Genomic DNA, 13,074 nt, shown 5'->3' with positions numbered 1-13,074 from the left:
TAATTGTTAAAGCTAACTTTTGATCAAAGTATAAATTCTTCTAACTTTTAAGGTGTAAGTGCGCATGTCTAGATTATATTACTGCTGAGCCCACGATCATTAGATTTGACTTCAGTTCCTGACAAACAGGTGAAAAAACACTAAAAAATGGTAATTAAATTAGACGATATAAGGCATATATAAACAAGTACTTTCGCTGCTATTTGTCAGATAATCATCCTATTTTTTAAAAAACTCCATTCCCTATCAAAACCTTATTCAGTCACCATTTCCACGTCCCATAATACATTGCGGTTTTTTGGGGCTAACCAGCTGAAAAACAGCACATTTTTCTGAAGACGGATCTGAAAGTGTTGCCGGGAAATGCATACTGTGATATCTAAAGATGTATAAGAAGCAACCACAAACAAGCCGAGATTTTGAAGCTTAAGGAACATTTTGAATCAATACATTTTCCAAACGTCTTGAAGTTCTGAACGTGGGAAATTAACTCAGGGGAATAAAATGATAATCAGTATCTTATAGATAAAGGTACAGAAAGATGTATACTGTATATTCTATTTCGGGACGTTCGGAAAGAGTTTTTTTGGGGGGGAAGGGGGGGGGGGGGGGGGGGGGGGGGAGGGGTTACCCACCCCCAAAACCAATTGCAAAGCATTATGGAGAATGCGAAAATGCCTGACGCAAAGAGAATTTCTCCTTTGATCATAATAGTTCAAATTGAGCCAAGTCAGAGGATAAATGCAATATGCGTTTTTTAATCAGTTCTTTCGAAACAGGTGTTAACAGCCATTCATATTGACTTCAGACCTCACTCAAAACACAGGGTCGTGAAAAGATCAGAAGAATTTTTGGAATAACCTTTTTGTACTCTTAGTACAGAAAAAATATATAATCTCTTTATAAATTTAAGATTGCTTTTTTGATTTCAAAACTATGCTCAAGTTAACCGTGCTCGTCGTTATCATGGCTCTGAATCTGAAATCCTGTGAGTCGATAGCCTCTGAAATCTTTCATTCTAAAACGATTGAATATAAAACGCAGGAAATAATATCAAATGGTTTTTCGAAGCTTTTTTCCTCCAAATACAGGAATCATTTAAATGTTTCTATAAGTTGTTCATTTTTTGGCAGTGTTTTTTGGTTATTTGTCTCCCCATTAATTCTATGAGTTTGATTCCGTTTCTCTCATCAATCTATCTGGTTTTTCGACTTTTATACTCTGAGTCTTGCTACTTAATTTTTATCTATCTATAAGTTGTTCATATTCCTCTTTTTTTGGTAAAGCTTTTGTTTTTGGTTGTTTTCTCTCTCCATTTGTTATGTTTTTGTTTGTTTTTACTTTCTTTTTCTTTTCTCTTCATTAATTTAACTCGCTTTTCGACTTGAATATTCCAATGTATGACTATAAGTTGTGAATATTTTCTCGATTTTCGCAGCATATTTTTTTTCACTTGCTTTGTTCTCCATTCATTAATCATTCTTTCAGTATTGTTTTACCTTCTTCATATTCATCATAACTTATTCAATAAGCTGGTTTGTTAGAATTTTGATTTGAACCACTAAAAGAAATTCTTCAAAAACGTTTTGCAAACGCGGACCCTGAACGACAATATACTGAGGAATAACGTATTCTAAGATATATTTTTTCCTTTTTTATTTATTTTATATTCGCTATAAAGCTCATAGAAGCACCCGCACTTTATGAAATTATACTAAGTTGAATAATATATTCATATTTCAATAATACTTTATGGTTTTCGTTTCAAAATTTGAAAGCAGATGGCTTCACTGTCATTAGAATCAGAAGTGAATAGGAGTCAGCGGTGGCTATCGTGGGCTCACCCCAGGGGGAAAAATAACTAGTGATGTTAAGTTCAATCAAAATGTGATCATTTTGTATGCCATCCATTCATCCATCCTTCCTTCCATCCTTCCATCCATCCATGTGTATATATTCTTATCGATATTTAACAATCTTTCTTCAGCATCTTCAAACTTTACTACAACACCTCGTCCACCGATACCCATGACATGTCCAACATGCCAGCATGGACGATCCTACGATGACTGTCAAAGCAAAGCCACAAGCTACCAATGCGAGAACATTGGCAACACATTCACAATGTGTAAAATACAATGCAACAAAGGACAAGGTATCTGTGTGATATATATGACGAACAGTGCTCTCCTCTGCTCTGCTCTGCTCTGCTCTGCCTTTAGCCACTTACTCACAAAAGATGTTAATTTTTTGTTGTCAAGGTAACTGGGAGTTTGGTTGCGCCACGCCCAATGAATGTGAAATCCAGAAACACTACTGTACCAGGACCGGAGAATGCAACATTGCTTGCTGCGACGGACCGAACTGCATACAGGGAAACCCCAACATGACAGATCCCTGTCGTGGGAGCTTGACGCATGCGCCTAAGGCTATTGTAGTTGGCGCATGCGTAGCAGCGGGGCTATATGCCATGCATCACAATTAAAATCATGCTTTTGCGCATGCGTAGAAAATACCGCTGGTTTTTGCAATATAAGTTAATCTAAGTGAGAGGCGCATGCGCACGAGTACTTTTTTACACGCATGCGTATTGTGCATTATGTTGCTTTGCAATTGACCTTTTTCTATGTATCCTGGAAAAATGGTAACGAGTAAGGCACGCAGCGAATTATGAGACTGTTTGAGGAAGCCCATGATTCAGTGCGCGCTTTAAACTCGTTACCAGTTTTCCGCGCAACCTCAGGAAGACTAATAGTACTCATTTGTGAATGCTTTTACTAAAATAGCATAGACAAGAGAAACTTTTGATAGCATGTAGTAAATTTATATGGGACAGCTTGAGTGTTTAGATCTTTTCTGAGACAGCAAAGATTTCGCATTGTGGTTAGGGAGCATTGTTATTTCAATTTTTTAATGAAGCTTTGATGAACCAATTACTACAATTCTTTGCCTAGTACGTGCTTCATAAATGCACGTAGCACGAGCGCGCGTGTTCTATTTCTTCATCAAAACGTATGTATTGAGACTAAATGAATTTTTTTGATTAAAAAAATAAGTGATGATGAGAATAGAATCTGGATCAAATTCAACCTTCATATTACAACAACGCTATCAATGTCTGTAACTGACAAAATATGTTAACAAATTATAAACTTGTAAAACAAAATCATATCTATCGCTATGTAAAGTGCATTCTTTGGGGGAAAGGGATATGGAAAAACGTATATGTGCACATGATCGGAGGGGATGGTTTTATGCAAAACGTTTTGGCGACGCTAAGGCTAGGTTCACACTGTCGGGGCAAATGTTGTGCGTAAGATCAAAAGCAACGCTCCAGAATTAGAACAAACCTTCTTAGCTTGTGCGCAATGGTTCCCTTTTTCAGACCACGTGTTATTCAACAGAGTATTATTTCTTTGTTTAACAGTTTAACAGTTGCGCATGGGAAAACACATGAATATGGATACAAATCAAACCAAGAATCTCATTCTCAAGGGACTGACACGTGGTCTGAAATAGGTGAACATTAAGGTGCTGATACACGGTGCAACATTGCACGCAACAAGACTGTTGTCATTCATTTCACCAATTCGAGTTCTTTTAAGAGTATTTTGATGTAAGGGTGAATGACTTTGACACAAAATATCATACTGAGTAGACTTTGTTTACTAATGAGGCCTTACTTACGTCGCTTCCATTCAATTGTCCCTAGTCCCAACCGAGTTTGGCGGCCATTCTTGAAAGTCGTGTATTGCAATAAAAATATATAACTCATTACTTATTGTGTCACTGTTATCAAGCGCAAGGTTTTTTTCCAATTGTTGATAAGCCTAGAAATTTATTATATTTTTAATTTAAAGGGACACCTCAGTTTTTCAAGTTTTCTTGACAACGATTGGTTAAAGTTTTTCTCAGATCCCCTCGAATGTTCTCAACCATAGAACATGTGTAGTGAGATTAAATGATCTCAGAAATCTTATCTAAAAATACCTTAGTTCGTTTTAACAAGAAAGGGTAATGATAAAGTGACTTTCCAAACCCGTGAAATAGATTTTAGCGTAAAAATCATTAATACAAACTAGTACGAGTTAGAGTGCACGCACTAAAACCGTGAACATTAAATAGTACTAATTAGTACTATTTCATACAGAATCCTTTGTTTTCTATTGTTTAATTATCACTATTTAGTGCTAAAAATTAGTATTTGTTTCACGGATTTAGTGCGAGCACTCTATTACCCGTTAAACTTTAAAACGACGACTTAGTTGTCTCGCTAATAACCACTATTAAATATTAATAAGCGTTAATAGAAGTTAATAGCTAAATTTTGTTTCACGGGTTTATGAAAATCACTCTAAAGATAAATATTGGTTTAGTACGTACTAGTACAATAATCCCAAAGTTTTAAACTATAATTTGACAATGCTAATTCTTTAATGACTTCTCAAAACAAAGGGACTGTTTTATTCAAAGAAGTTTGGCTTTTTTAGGCAATATACGAAAATTTTCTGGGGCAGTGAAACATTGTGTTTAAAACATCATTGTCTTACTCAGAGTTTATAGAAAAGTTATTTTCTCGTATGTGTTTTCTCGTCGTAATCAGTGATTCAGTAGCGCAGCGCAACCGTGACGTCATAAAAACGAAGACAAAGGCGAAATTCGGACAAACAAACTTACAAGTTTACTTTCAGCAGATAATTTTCACAGCCGATCGCAGTTGATCTTAGTTTACATGGGTTATTATTGTAACTTTAAGTAAAAATAATAAAATCGGTTCGTATAATCCTCGTAGCGGTTAAAAAGAAAGCAATGTTTGTCCGAATCTTTAAGCTATTTTTAGAATCAGTGCGCTGCGCTATTTACAAATGATGACAAATAAACTCAACTGACATCACACTCATTAGTATATTGGAAGTATGAATACTGATATCTCCAAGATGAATCACTCAAATCACATAAAAATATATTTTACCATCCAACTGTTCACTTCAAGTAGAATCAATAGTGAAAATGGTGATGTAGGGGTGAAGGGCACTTTAAGAAATGATTGTGGACGAGGAAAGTTCCAAGGACGAGTCTAATTTGACGGTCAGGTGCAGATGGATTTTTCTAGTCTAATTAACTATTTCTTAAAATTGTACAACATGAAGTCCTAGAACTGTGAAATACATTTTAGCATATTTAGTACTATTACGCTCTAGCTCCTTTGTTTTCTATTGTTTGAATCTGGCTATTACCATCTAAAAATCAACTTTTGTTTCACGGTTAATGCCGAAAACCACTCTATTACCTCTTAATTATATAGCTACTTTAATTAATCCATACATAGAGTGATTTCCATAAACCCGTGAAACGAAATTTAGCTATTAACTTCTATTAACGCATATTAATGTGTAATAGTGGCTACTAGAGAGATAACTTAGTATTGCAGTGAGAGTTTATTGACTGTATTTTTACTACTTATTTGTTTAAATTCAGAGTAATAACTCGTATTAGTATAGTGTGTATTAATGATTATTACGCTAACATCTATTTCACGGGTTTATGAACTGATCCATATAGTTGAGAGCCTGGTCGATTATTCTTTAAGTTTCAAGAACGGTTCAAGCAGTTACCTAATATGGAATTAATAGTATAGCTATTGATGGATGTCTTAAATTTAGACTCGAACATTCTACAATAACACATTTATTAGTCATTTGCAATAGAGTACTGAAGTGTGACGTCACGAAAAAATATTTTAACTTTAATTATTTTCGATCTCTAATTTCTATAGACAATCAAAAAAGACGTTTACACACCAAATTTGACGAGAATCAGTCAAACATCAGCTGAGATATGACCATTTGAATATATAATTACTCCATACAATTAATCACTGTCAGTTCCAAACGCCGATTCATATGGTCATATCTCAGCTGATATTTGTCCGATTCTCGTCAAATTTGGTGTGTAAATGTCTTTTCTGATTGTCTATCGAATTTGTTAACCAAAAATATGATCAAGCGAAAATTGATTTTTGTGACATCATCATTTGAGTACTCTATAGCGACACCCGCAGTGGATATCCATGGCATGGTTAAGCACTCAACAGTGTGATCGTTCATGTCATGCAATGGAAATTACTGGACGCGTCGAAACGGTTGATGGCTTCATAATTCTTGACGTTGTTGTTTACAACATTGAACGAACATTTCGACATTAAACTGCATAAAAGTTTGGCTTTTAGAAATTTTTTTGGCAATTAAGTAAACGAGGAAGCAAAAAATATAGTGTTTAGCAGAACGAAGAATGTAACAGGTTACGTGAACAAGTGTCACTCAGTGTCATGCATATATTTGTAAATTTTCGACACTTTTGGAAAGGCAATAATTCTGGTTTGTTTCATCCAATCATTCAAATTTGCCAGAATTACTAATCTTGAGTTGTTTTCTCAAACGACAAAAAATAAAATAAAATAAAATAAAATACAAAAATACAAAAATACAAAAATAAATAATTCTAATAAGAATAAAATTCAAAACTCGTCCCAGTCTGTTGCTGGTTTCTAAAGTGGCCTTCTGTGATTGGTCGTAGCTTGACTAGTATGCCTATCGTATTCAATCATCAACAATTCCTAGCTTTTTAAGGATTAAACAAGGTATTGTTTTCAAATAAAACAATACGGTTTTAAGTGATAATTTAATATTATGTATTTATTCAAAGCTTGTTCTTCAAGATAAGAGTTATTATAGTTTGGGGAGTTGTTCATAGTTCGAGACGCTCTCTGTGAAGGCAGAACTGCAAAGAACTTCTGAAGTTAAAGACGTAAAAATTCAACTCAAAATGAAGTTTGCTATAGCTTTTCTCCTCGTTTTAGCTGTCGCTATTCCCACAGGTAAGTTAAATAATATTTTAAGCTTATTTAATTCTATTACGTTTCGTCGCTAAGGCTTAAATATTGTAAACTTAATATGTAAAAAGTTTAAAAATCGAAGCACCACTTTTGTATATTATCAGTTCAGATTTTCTTCCACTTTTTCAAGCAGATTTATCTAACTATTATTAAGTAAATATTTATCAAGCACATTATTTTTTAAGCTACGTTTTTAATATTTTCATTGTATGTACGCCTAATCCTACCTAGGTAGTTCTAGAACTCATTTGTTTGCATACATTAAGATTTCTCTACTTTTTAAAAGCTGTTAAAAATGTCCTTGAAGACGTTTACGAGTTCAAAACTATAATTTCAGAGCTTGGAAGAAAGTTTTCTCGCTATTTTGAGGCGGAGAAATATTTAGTCTAACTTCAAGAACATTCCCTGCTATAAGATGACGACTCTGACAACGCGGGAGACTAAAAAAAAATGCCAAACAGTTAATATTAGCTTGTGTTTGGTTTCTTAAATTTCATATATATAGTTTAACTTTATTCAACTCTAAATCAGTTTACGGCCTAGGGTTCTGGGCTTGGAAGAAAGTTTTCTTGTTATTTTGAGGCGGGGAAATATTTCTAACTTCTTCAAGAACATTCCCTGTTTATAAGATGACAACTCTGACAACGCGGGAGACTACTAGAAGGATACCAAAAAAACAAAAAGACTAAGCAATTTGATATTAGCTTGTTTGGTTTCTTAAATTCATATATATTCAACTTTATTCAACTAGAATGAAATTAGTTACTAAATCAGATAATTAAGACAAAAGAAAACAATGGGATCTTAGTCTAGCTAGTATGCATTTGGTTGACTATTCATGGCAAAGTAAAATCACTCTAGCTATTTTGAGACAAAAACATTCAAAACCATCCAAGTATTTTGGGAAATTCCTTTTCCTAAATTCAGTAATTTGATTTTGCTAATGTAAACTAATATATATTAAAGAAACTTGAAAATTAATTTGCAACTCAAAATTATTTTTCGTGGTTTTTTTTTTTTTTTTTTTGTTTTTTTGGCGAGCTTTTATAATTTTCGATAACTAAGATAAATAAATTAGCTTAAAAAACCGTTGAATTCTTGCTAAGAAAGAATAAAAATCTATAAACCATTTTCAGACTAGTCAAATACCTTCGATACGAACACAGAGGAATATAGTGGCTTTGCGATGAAACTTTCTTATGTAAATCAGATTAGACTCAGAATCACAGCACGCAGGGGACGTTATAAAAACGGAGACAAAGGCGACACTCAATTCAATTTAAGTCTGAATTTATTTACACTGGTTTTTTTTTTAAATTTTACATGATAGAATTACAAGGATATATATAGCTTGAATAATATTAACAATTTTTACTATGATTAACATACAATAGGTGTAAGTATACGACAGCCAAAGGTGCAAAAGCTTTCTAGTTGGCTGTCGTAGTTTTCATTTAGGGTCAAAGAAGAAAAAACGAGAAAAAGAAAGAAAAAATAACTATGAGGTTATAATATCATCATAATATCATAATAATACTATAATATTAAACTCAATAGTACAGGGTATAAGTTTCAACTACAGCGAAAAAAGAGATAAATGAAGCAATTATATAATTTATTGTCATTACTTTTTTCCTTTTATTCTTAGTTTTATACTTAGTTTCATACTTAGTTTTCTTATACAGCTATTTCAAAAAAGGTTGAATACTGAATAGTGCATACTGAATAGTGCATTCCAAGACCAAAGGGCATTGTGAGTCTCGTTAATTTGAAATAAAAAGTAAATATACAGCAATTAGCTCTCTACATGTAGTTAGTATATTGTTTCAGATGGCACTAAAAATAGAATAAATAATAATTATCTGTAGGTTCCCGACCAATGAGAATATAGACCCTCGATTTTGTGAAGAATATTCACTTGTTCCAGTCAAGGTCCGTCAAGTTTCAAAGTGTTTGTATTGTTGAAGTTGTGCATTCTTTACTTTACCGTTGGTATTTGCGAGTAATTAGACACTGATTCGAGGCTTAGCCTGAGTAAATGAGTCTGTAATTAAGAAACACAGCGGTAATTTGGAACTCGAAAAGGGTCTATTCAGATAGTGAGCACAATGTATAATAATATAATTCTATTTCCAGCGTTCTCTCTGAAGTGCCGTTATTGCGCTGGAGTTGGAAGTCTTTGCACCGGTCCATCGGACTGCGTCGGCGGGGGTGACACATGCTTCACTACCACCTACAAGAACACGAGCAAAGTCGTCAAAGGTGAGTGAGCTGAAAACTGTAAACTGAAAACTGAAAACTGTTATAAATCTCGCGTTCTGATTGGTTGAGAAAGCGTGCTTTATAAGAGCACAGCACGCGCGATCACTTTCAGTTGCATCACTCCTATAACCAAAATAACGGTTATTGTAATTTGTATTTTATAAAGGAAATTTGCTTGCTGTACTGTGCTGTGTGGAGTTGAAAAGCACTTGAAGATTGGCAGAACACTCGAGAACTACTTCTCCTAACACTTCTCTCGTGTTCTGCCAATCCCCGCGTGCTTTATAACTGCACACAGTATGCGCGCGCTTTTTCTATTTCTTCAACATATTATAAATAGAACTTATCTTTTTAAAAAATAAAACATGATTATAGTGTTGATGATGATGACGATGATAATCATAATGATGATGATTAGCACAGTAAACAATAAATGATGATTATGAATATGATAACGATGACGATGATGATAATGATGATGATGATAATGATGATAATGATGATGATGATGATGATGATTAATATTATCAAAATATTTTTCTTGTTTTAAAAGGCTGTCTTTCCGCTTCTGCCTGCAACCAGTCCATGTCTCTGTGCAGCAAGACTCCAAACTACTGCGTCACTGAGTGTTGCAACACTGATGGCTGTAACGGCTCTGCAGGATTCATTCAGATCAACGTTGCCATGGTATCCGTGATGGCTTTCCTCGCTAGCATCTCTTACATTTTCTCTCATCACTAAAAGCTGAAAATGGACCTTCCTCAAAAGTATCGTGGATACGGATAACGTTAACGCGAACATACAAAAGGAATCACACTTTTCTCTAAGGAATTTCTTTTGTGTTTTCATGTTGGGTTCGCATTCAAGATAGTTTTAAGAAGGGTGCCTTTGCGTAATGATTGACGGCTCTGAACTTAACGAGGATGTAAGATAATTAGAATGACTTAATCTAATATTTCAACTGACTGACTCAGCATCTATAGTACTAAGTGTTTTTATGCTGTCGTAGTGTATTTTCGAGAAAAAAAATAAACTTATAAAAAAATAGAGTGGTCTTCCTGTGTTTTGCTTTCACCACAGGAAACCCATCGCTTTCTTATATCCGTGCTTCCTGGGGGAAAGGCGGGGGAAAGACCGCCTGTCCGACAAGAAACATAGATTATTGAGTAGCTTCTTATCGAGCAACTCATCCATCCGTGAAGGAACCACCCACTTTGACATATAGATCTTTTTCGAGATGCGCGACCGCTGTCAAAAGTATCGTGTGCTCAGATTCGAAAAAGAGGCATTTTCGAGCAAGACTATAGGTTGCTATCAATAGACGTCACTTCCGGTAATAAGCAATTACAGGCACGCGCGCTATGGAAAAGACATACAAATTAACTTTGAAAATTATGTTAACAAAGGAACATCGGTACCTTGAAGTTTCTTTGGTTGGGGATCCGGAATAAGATTATAAGTTTTTGAAAAAAAAAAGACAAAACCTTTTCTTCGCCTTTGGTTTCCGATAGCTTTCTTATCACACTGCCCGAAAAATGCCTCGTTTTAATGTCTGTGCCTGTGATATTTATGAAAGCGTTCGTGCACCTCGGAAATCGTCTAATGCCCAATGAGAGCAGAGCGTAAAATGACACCTTTCACGCGTATCATTCGAATCATAATCAACATTTTCTCTCCTTTCAAAACGAAGTAAAGTAAAGTTTAAGTACAGAAGATTTTAAAAAAACTAAGTATATTTCTAAGGAAAATGTATTCAAAGCTAAAAGAAAGGATTATTGCGTCGTCTACTGCCTGCTCAGTAGTAGAATAGATGAAACGTCGTGAGTTCTCAGAGATTCCTCGTAGAGTAACTCCAGATAGTTCTACTGCAGAGCAGGCAGTAGATTTCAGTTCTGCTGTTTGGACTTCCGAGATGAGGCTATTTTGACAGGTGAAATAACAAGAACGGTAAGTTCTCCTAACTCTTTGGAGGAGAAAATGAGAAAATAAGGGTCCCTCAAATTTTTTTTAGTGGAACATGGGGGGCCTCGAAAGGTCAAAAAGAGGATTGGGAGGATTGGGAAGATTTCTTAAACGATTGAAGGGGGGGTACACGAAAAACATGAATGCTATTAGTTTGGGGAGTATTATTTCTTTCTTTACCAGAAATGCTTTCTAGCTATTGTGCATTGTTTTAACATTTTAGACCATGTGTCATTCCCTTGATTATTACATCCATTTTGAAATCACAAGCAAATCCTGCAATCTGATTGGTTCCCTGCAGCAGTGATTTCAGCATAAATTGCACGATTTTGAGCTCTAAATTGCACGATTTTGCACATCAACTGATATGAACCAATCACAAGAGAGACATGTCATTTTCCAGCCAATTATATCAAGGAATCCATCTGAGTGTTGGGCTCAACGCTTCTTGCGAAAAAAAGAGCCACGGCTCAAAAAAAGTTTTCTGAAGAACAATTTTACCGTCAAAAGTCGTAAAAAAGACTTTAAAAGCCGTAAAAAGGACTTAAAAAGACCAACTGATCACTTAAAATTGTCAAAAGCATCTTTGTAATGTAACTGTTTAAGTAAGTTGAAGATATTACAGCGAAAAGCAGTGGGGGAAAGTGCAATCGGCATCTTTTGAATGTGACTTCTTGGCGATTGATCGTGGAAAGTGGTTTCCTTTTCAATCTGTAAAGCATAACAACACATCGAAAATACAGTCATTAAAAGAAGTTTTTCTTAAGAAGAAGATTTTTGCTGAGCTACGTGACTTCTTAAGGACAACCGAAGGACCAAACAACCTTTGATTTTTGCTGTTTCTCGGCACAAGTGTGATCTAAACATGTTGAACAGAAATCGTAAAAATACAAGCAGTGAGCATTGGCTGTATGGACAACAGCCAGTTCATTACAACCTTCTGGGCAGGTTTGTCTTGCTATTTAATGTAAGTAAACGATTCTTAATACATGTAATGCCTTTTGGTCCGATATAAATTCATTTTATTTTTGGATTGAAAGTGTTGGTTTTCAAAATGAGAATCATTGCTCGATCAGTACAGTATACACAAGCTCTCTTGACAGCATGTTTGAATCGACTGCTTTTAGATTGTAAGTCATGTCGGTTTAACTGGAAAAAACGTCTTTTTCAAAAAAGGTTTCAAAATGGATTTAATAAAGTGGTAATTGAACTTCGTGTCGTGCAATTTTGGTCTGAAATCAAACTTGCTATTACAAATCGCACTCCCGCTACGCGGTCGTGCGATTTTGTAATCGCGCGTTTGATTTCAGGCCAAATTGCACTCCACTCAGTTCAATTATTCAATTACCATTATGTATCATTCGTTTCTTTACTTGGAATGCTTTTCAGCTGTTGTGTAATGTTTTCCCATTACATAACACATCTCATTCTCTTGAGATTCGAGTTTTATCCATATTCATGTGTCTTCTCATGCACAACCATTACACAAAGAAATGATACTCTAGGGAATGACACGTGGTCTAGAGAATAAGATTCTTTTTCGGAGTTGTATCCATATTCATGTGCCTTCTCATGCACCACCATTAAACAAAAAAATGATAATCTAGGGAATGACACGTGGTCTAAAATGGAAAACATTACGCCTGAGCTAAAGAGGACTAATCCTGAAAGTAAATAGTTTATTATCATTATAATTTATAATTTATTACATTTTATTGTTCAGCCATAGACCTAGCATGGCCGTGCAGCCGGCAAAACTTTTATTGCATTTTTAATTTCGCAGCTACCTCCCGTATCTCCCCTCCACAGTCAAAAATGTCCCTCAACGACGTCATCATTAATTGACCTCGTCTCCACAGCAAAGATTCCAAGAGGATTAGGAACACGAATCGGCGTCTTTCTTTGATTCTTTCAGAACAAAAACCGGAACAAAAGCCATCATTCACTCAACAAAC

At 35.0% G+C, this 13,074-nt stretch overlaps 2 protein-coding genes across 2 annotated transcripts; both read left to right on the top strand.

Moving 5' to 3' along the window:
• The first annotated feature begins 806 nt into the window (after positions 1 to 806).
• LOC116288170 (uncharacterized) lies at positions 807 to 3,181 on the top strand. The gene is made up of 3 exons (XM_031694922.2): positions 807 to 988; positions 1,988 to 2,155; positions 2,262 to 3,181. Exons 1-3 carry the CDS (start codon positions 937 to 939, stop codon positions 2,483 to 2,485), a joined length of 444 nt encoding a protein of 147 aa, XP_031550782.1. The 5' UTR covers positions 807 to 936; the 3' UTR covers positions 2,486 to 3,181.
• A 3,528-nt stretch (positions 3,182 to 6,709) lies between these two features.
• LOC116288172 (uncharacterized) lies at positions 6,710 to 10,870 on the top strand. Its single transcript, XM_031694924.2, has 3 exons — positions 6,710 to 6,877; positions 9,032 to 9,157; positions 9,711 to 10,870. Exons 1-3 carry the CDS (start codon positions 6,826 to 6,828, stop codon positions 9,896 to 9,898), a joined length of 366 nt encoding a protein of 121 aa, XP_031550784.1. The 5' UTR covers positions 6,710 to 6,825; the 3' UTR covers positions 9,899 to 10,870.
• Positions 10,871 to 13,074: the final 2,204 nt, after the last annotated feature.

The sequence above is a fragment of the Actinia tenebrosa genome, unplaced genomic scaffold (assembly GCF_029948245.1).
Source record: "Actinia tenebrosa isolate PJP-AT-01 unplaced genomic scaffold, QUT_ActTen_1.0 PGA_scaffold11__36_contigs__length_13525064, whole genome shotgun sequence".
In the NCBI taxonomy this organism is placed as follows: Eukaryota; Metazoa; Cnidaria; class Anthozoa; order Actiniaria; family Actiniidae; genus Actinia; species Actinia tenebrosa.
The sequence above is the reverse complement of the archived record's forward strand: the minus strand, read 5'-3'. Positions and strand labels throughout refer to the sequence as shown.

Excerpts from the sequence above, each read along its gene's own strand:
- LOC116288170 (XM_031694922.2), top strand. The coding sequence starts at position 937 with ATGCTCAAGTTAACCGTGCTCGTCGTTATCATGGCTCTGAATCTGAAA. Across the intron at positions 989-1,987 it reads GGCTCTGAATCTGAAATCCT|CATCTTCAAACTTTACTACA; the intron begins GTGAGTCGATAG and ends ATCTTTCTTCAG. Across the intron at positions 2,156-2,261 it reads ACAATGCAACAAAGGACAAG|GTAACTGGGAGTTTGGTTGC; the intron begins GTATCTGTGTGA and ends TTTGTTGTCAAG.
- LOC116288172 (XM_031694924.2), top strand. The coding sequence starts at position 6,826 with ATGAAGTTTGCTATAGCTTTTCTCCTCGTTTTAGCTGTCGCTATTCCC. Across the intron at positions 6,878-9,031 it reads AGCTGTCGCTATTCCCACAG|CGTTCTCTCTGAAGTGCCGT; the intron begins GTAAGTTAAATA and ends TTCTATTTCCAG. Across the intron at positions 9,158-9,710 it reads CACGAGCAAAGTCGTCAAAG|GCTGTCTTTCCGCTTCTGCC; the intron begins GTGAGTGAGCTG and ends TTGTTTTAAAAG.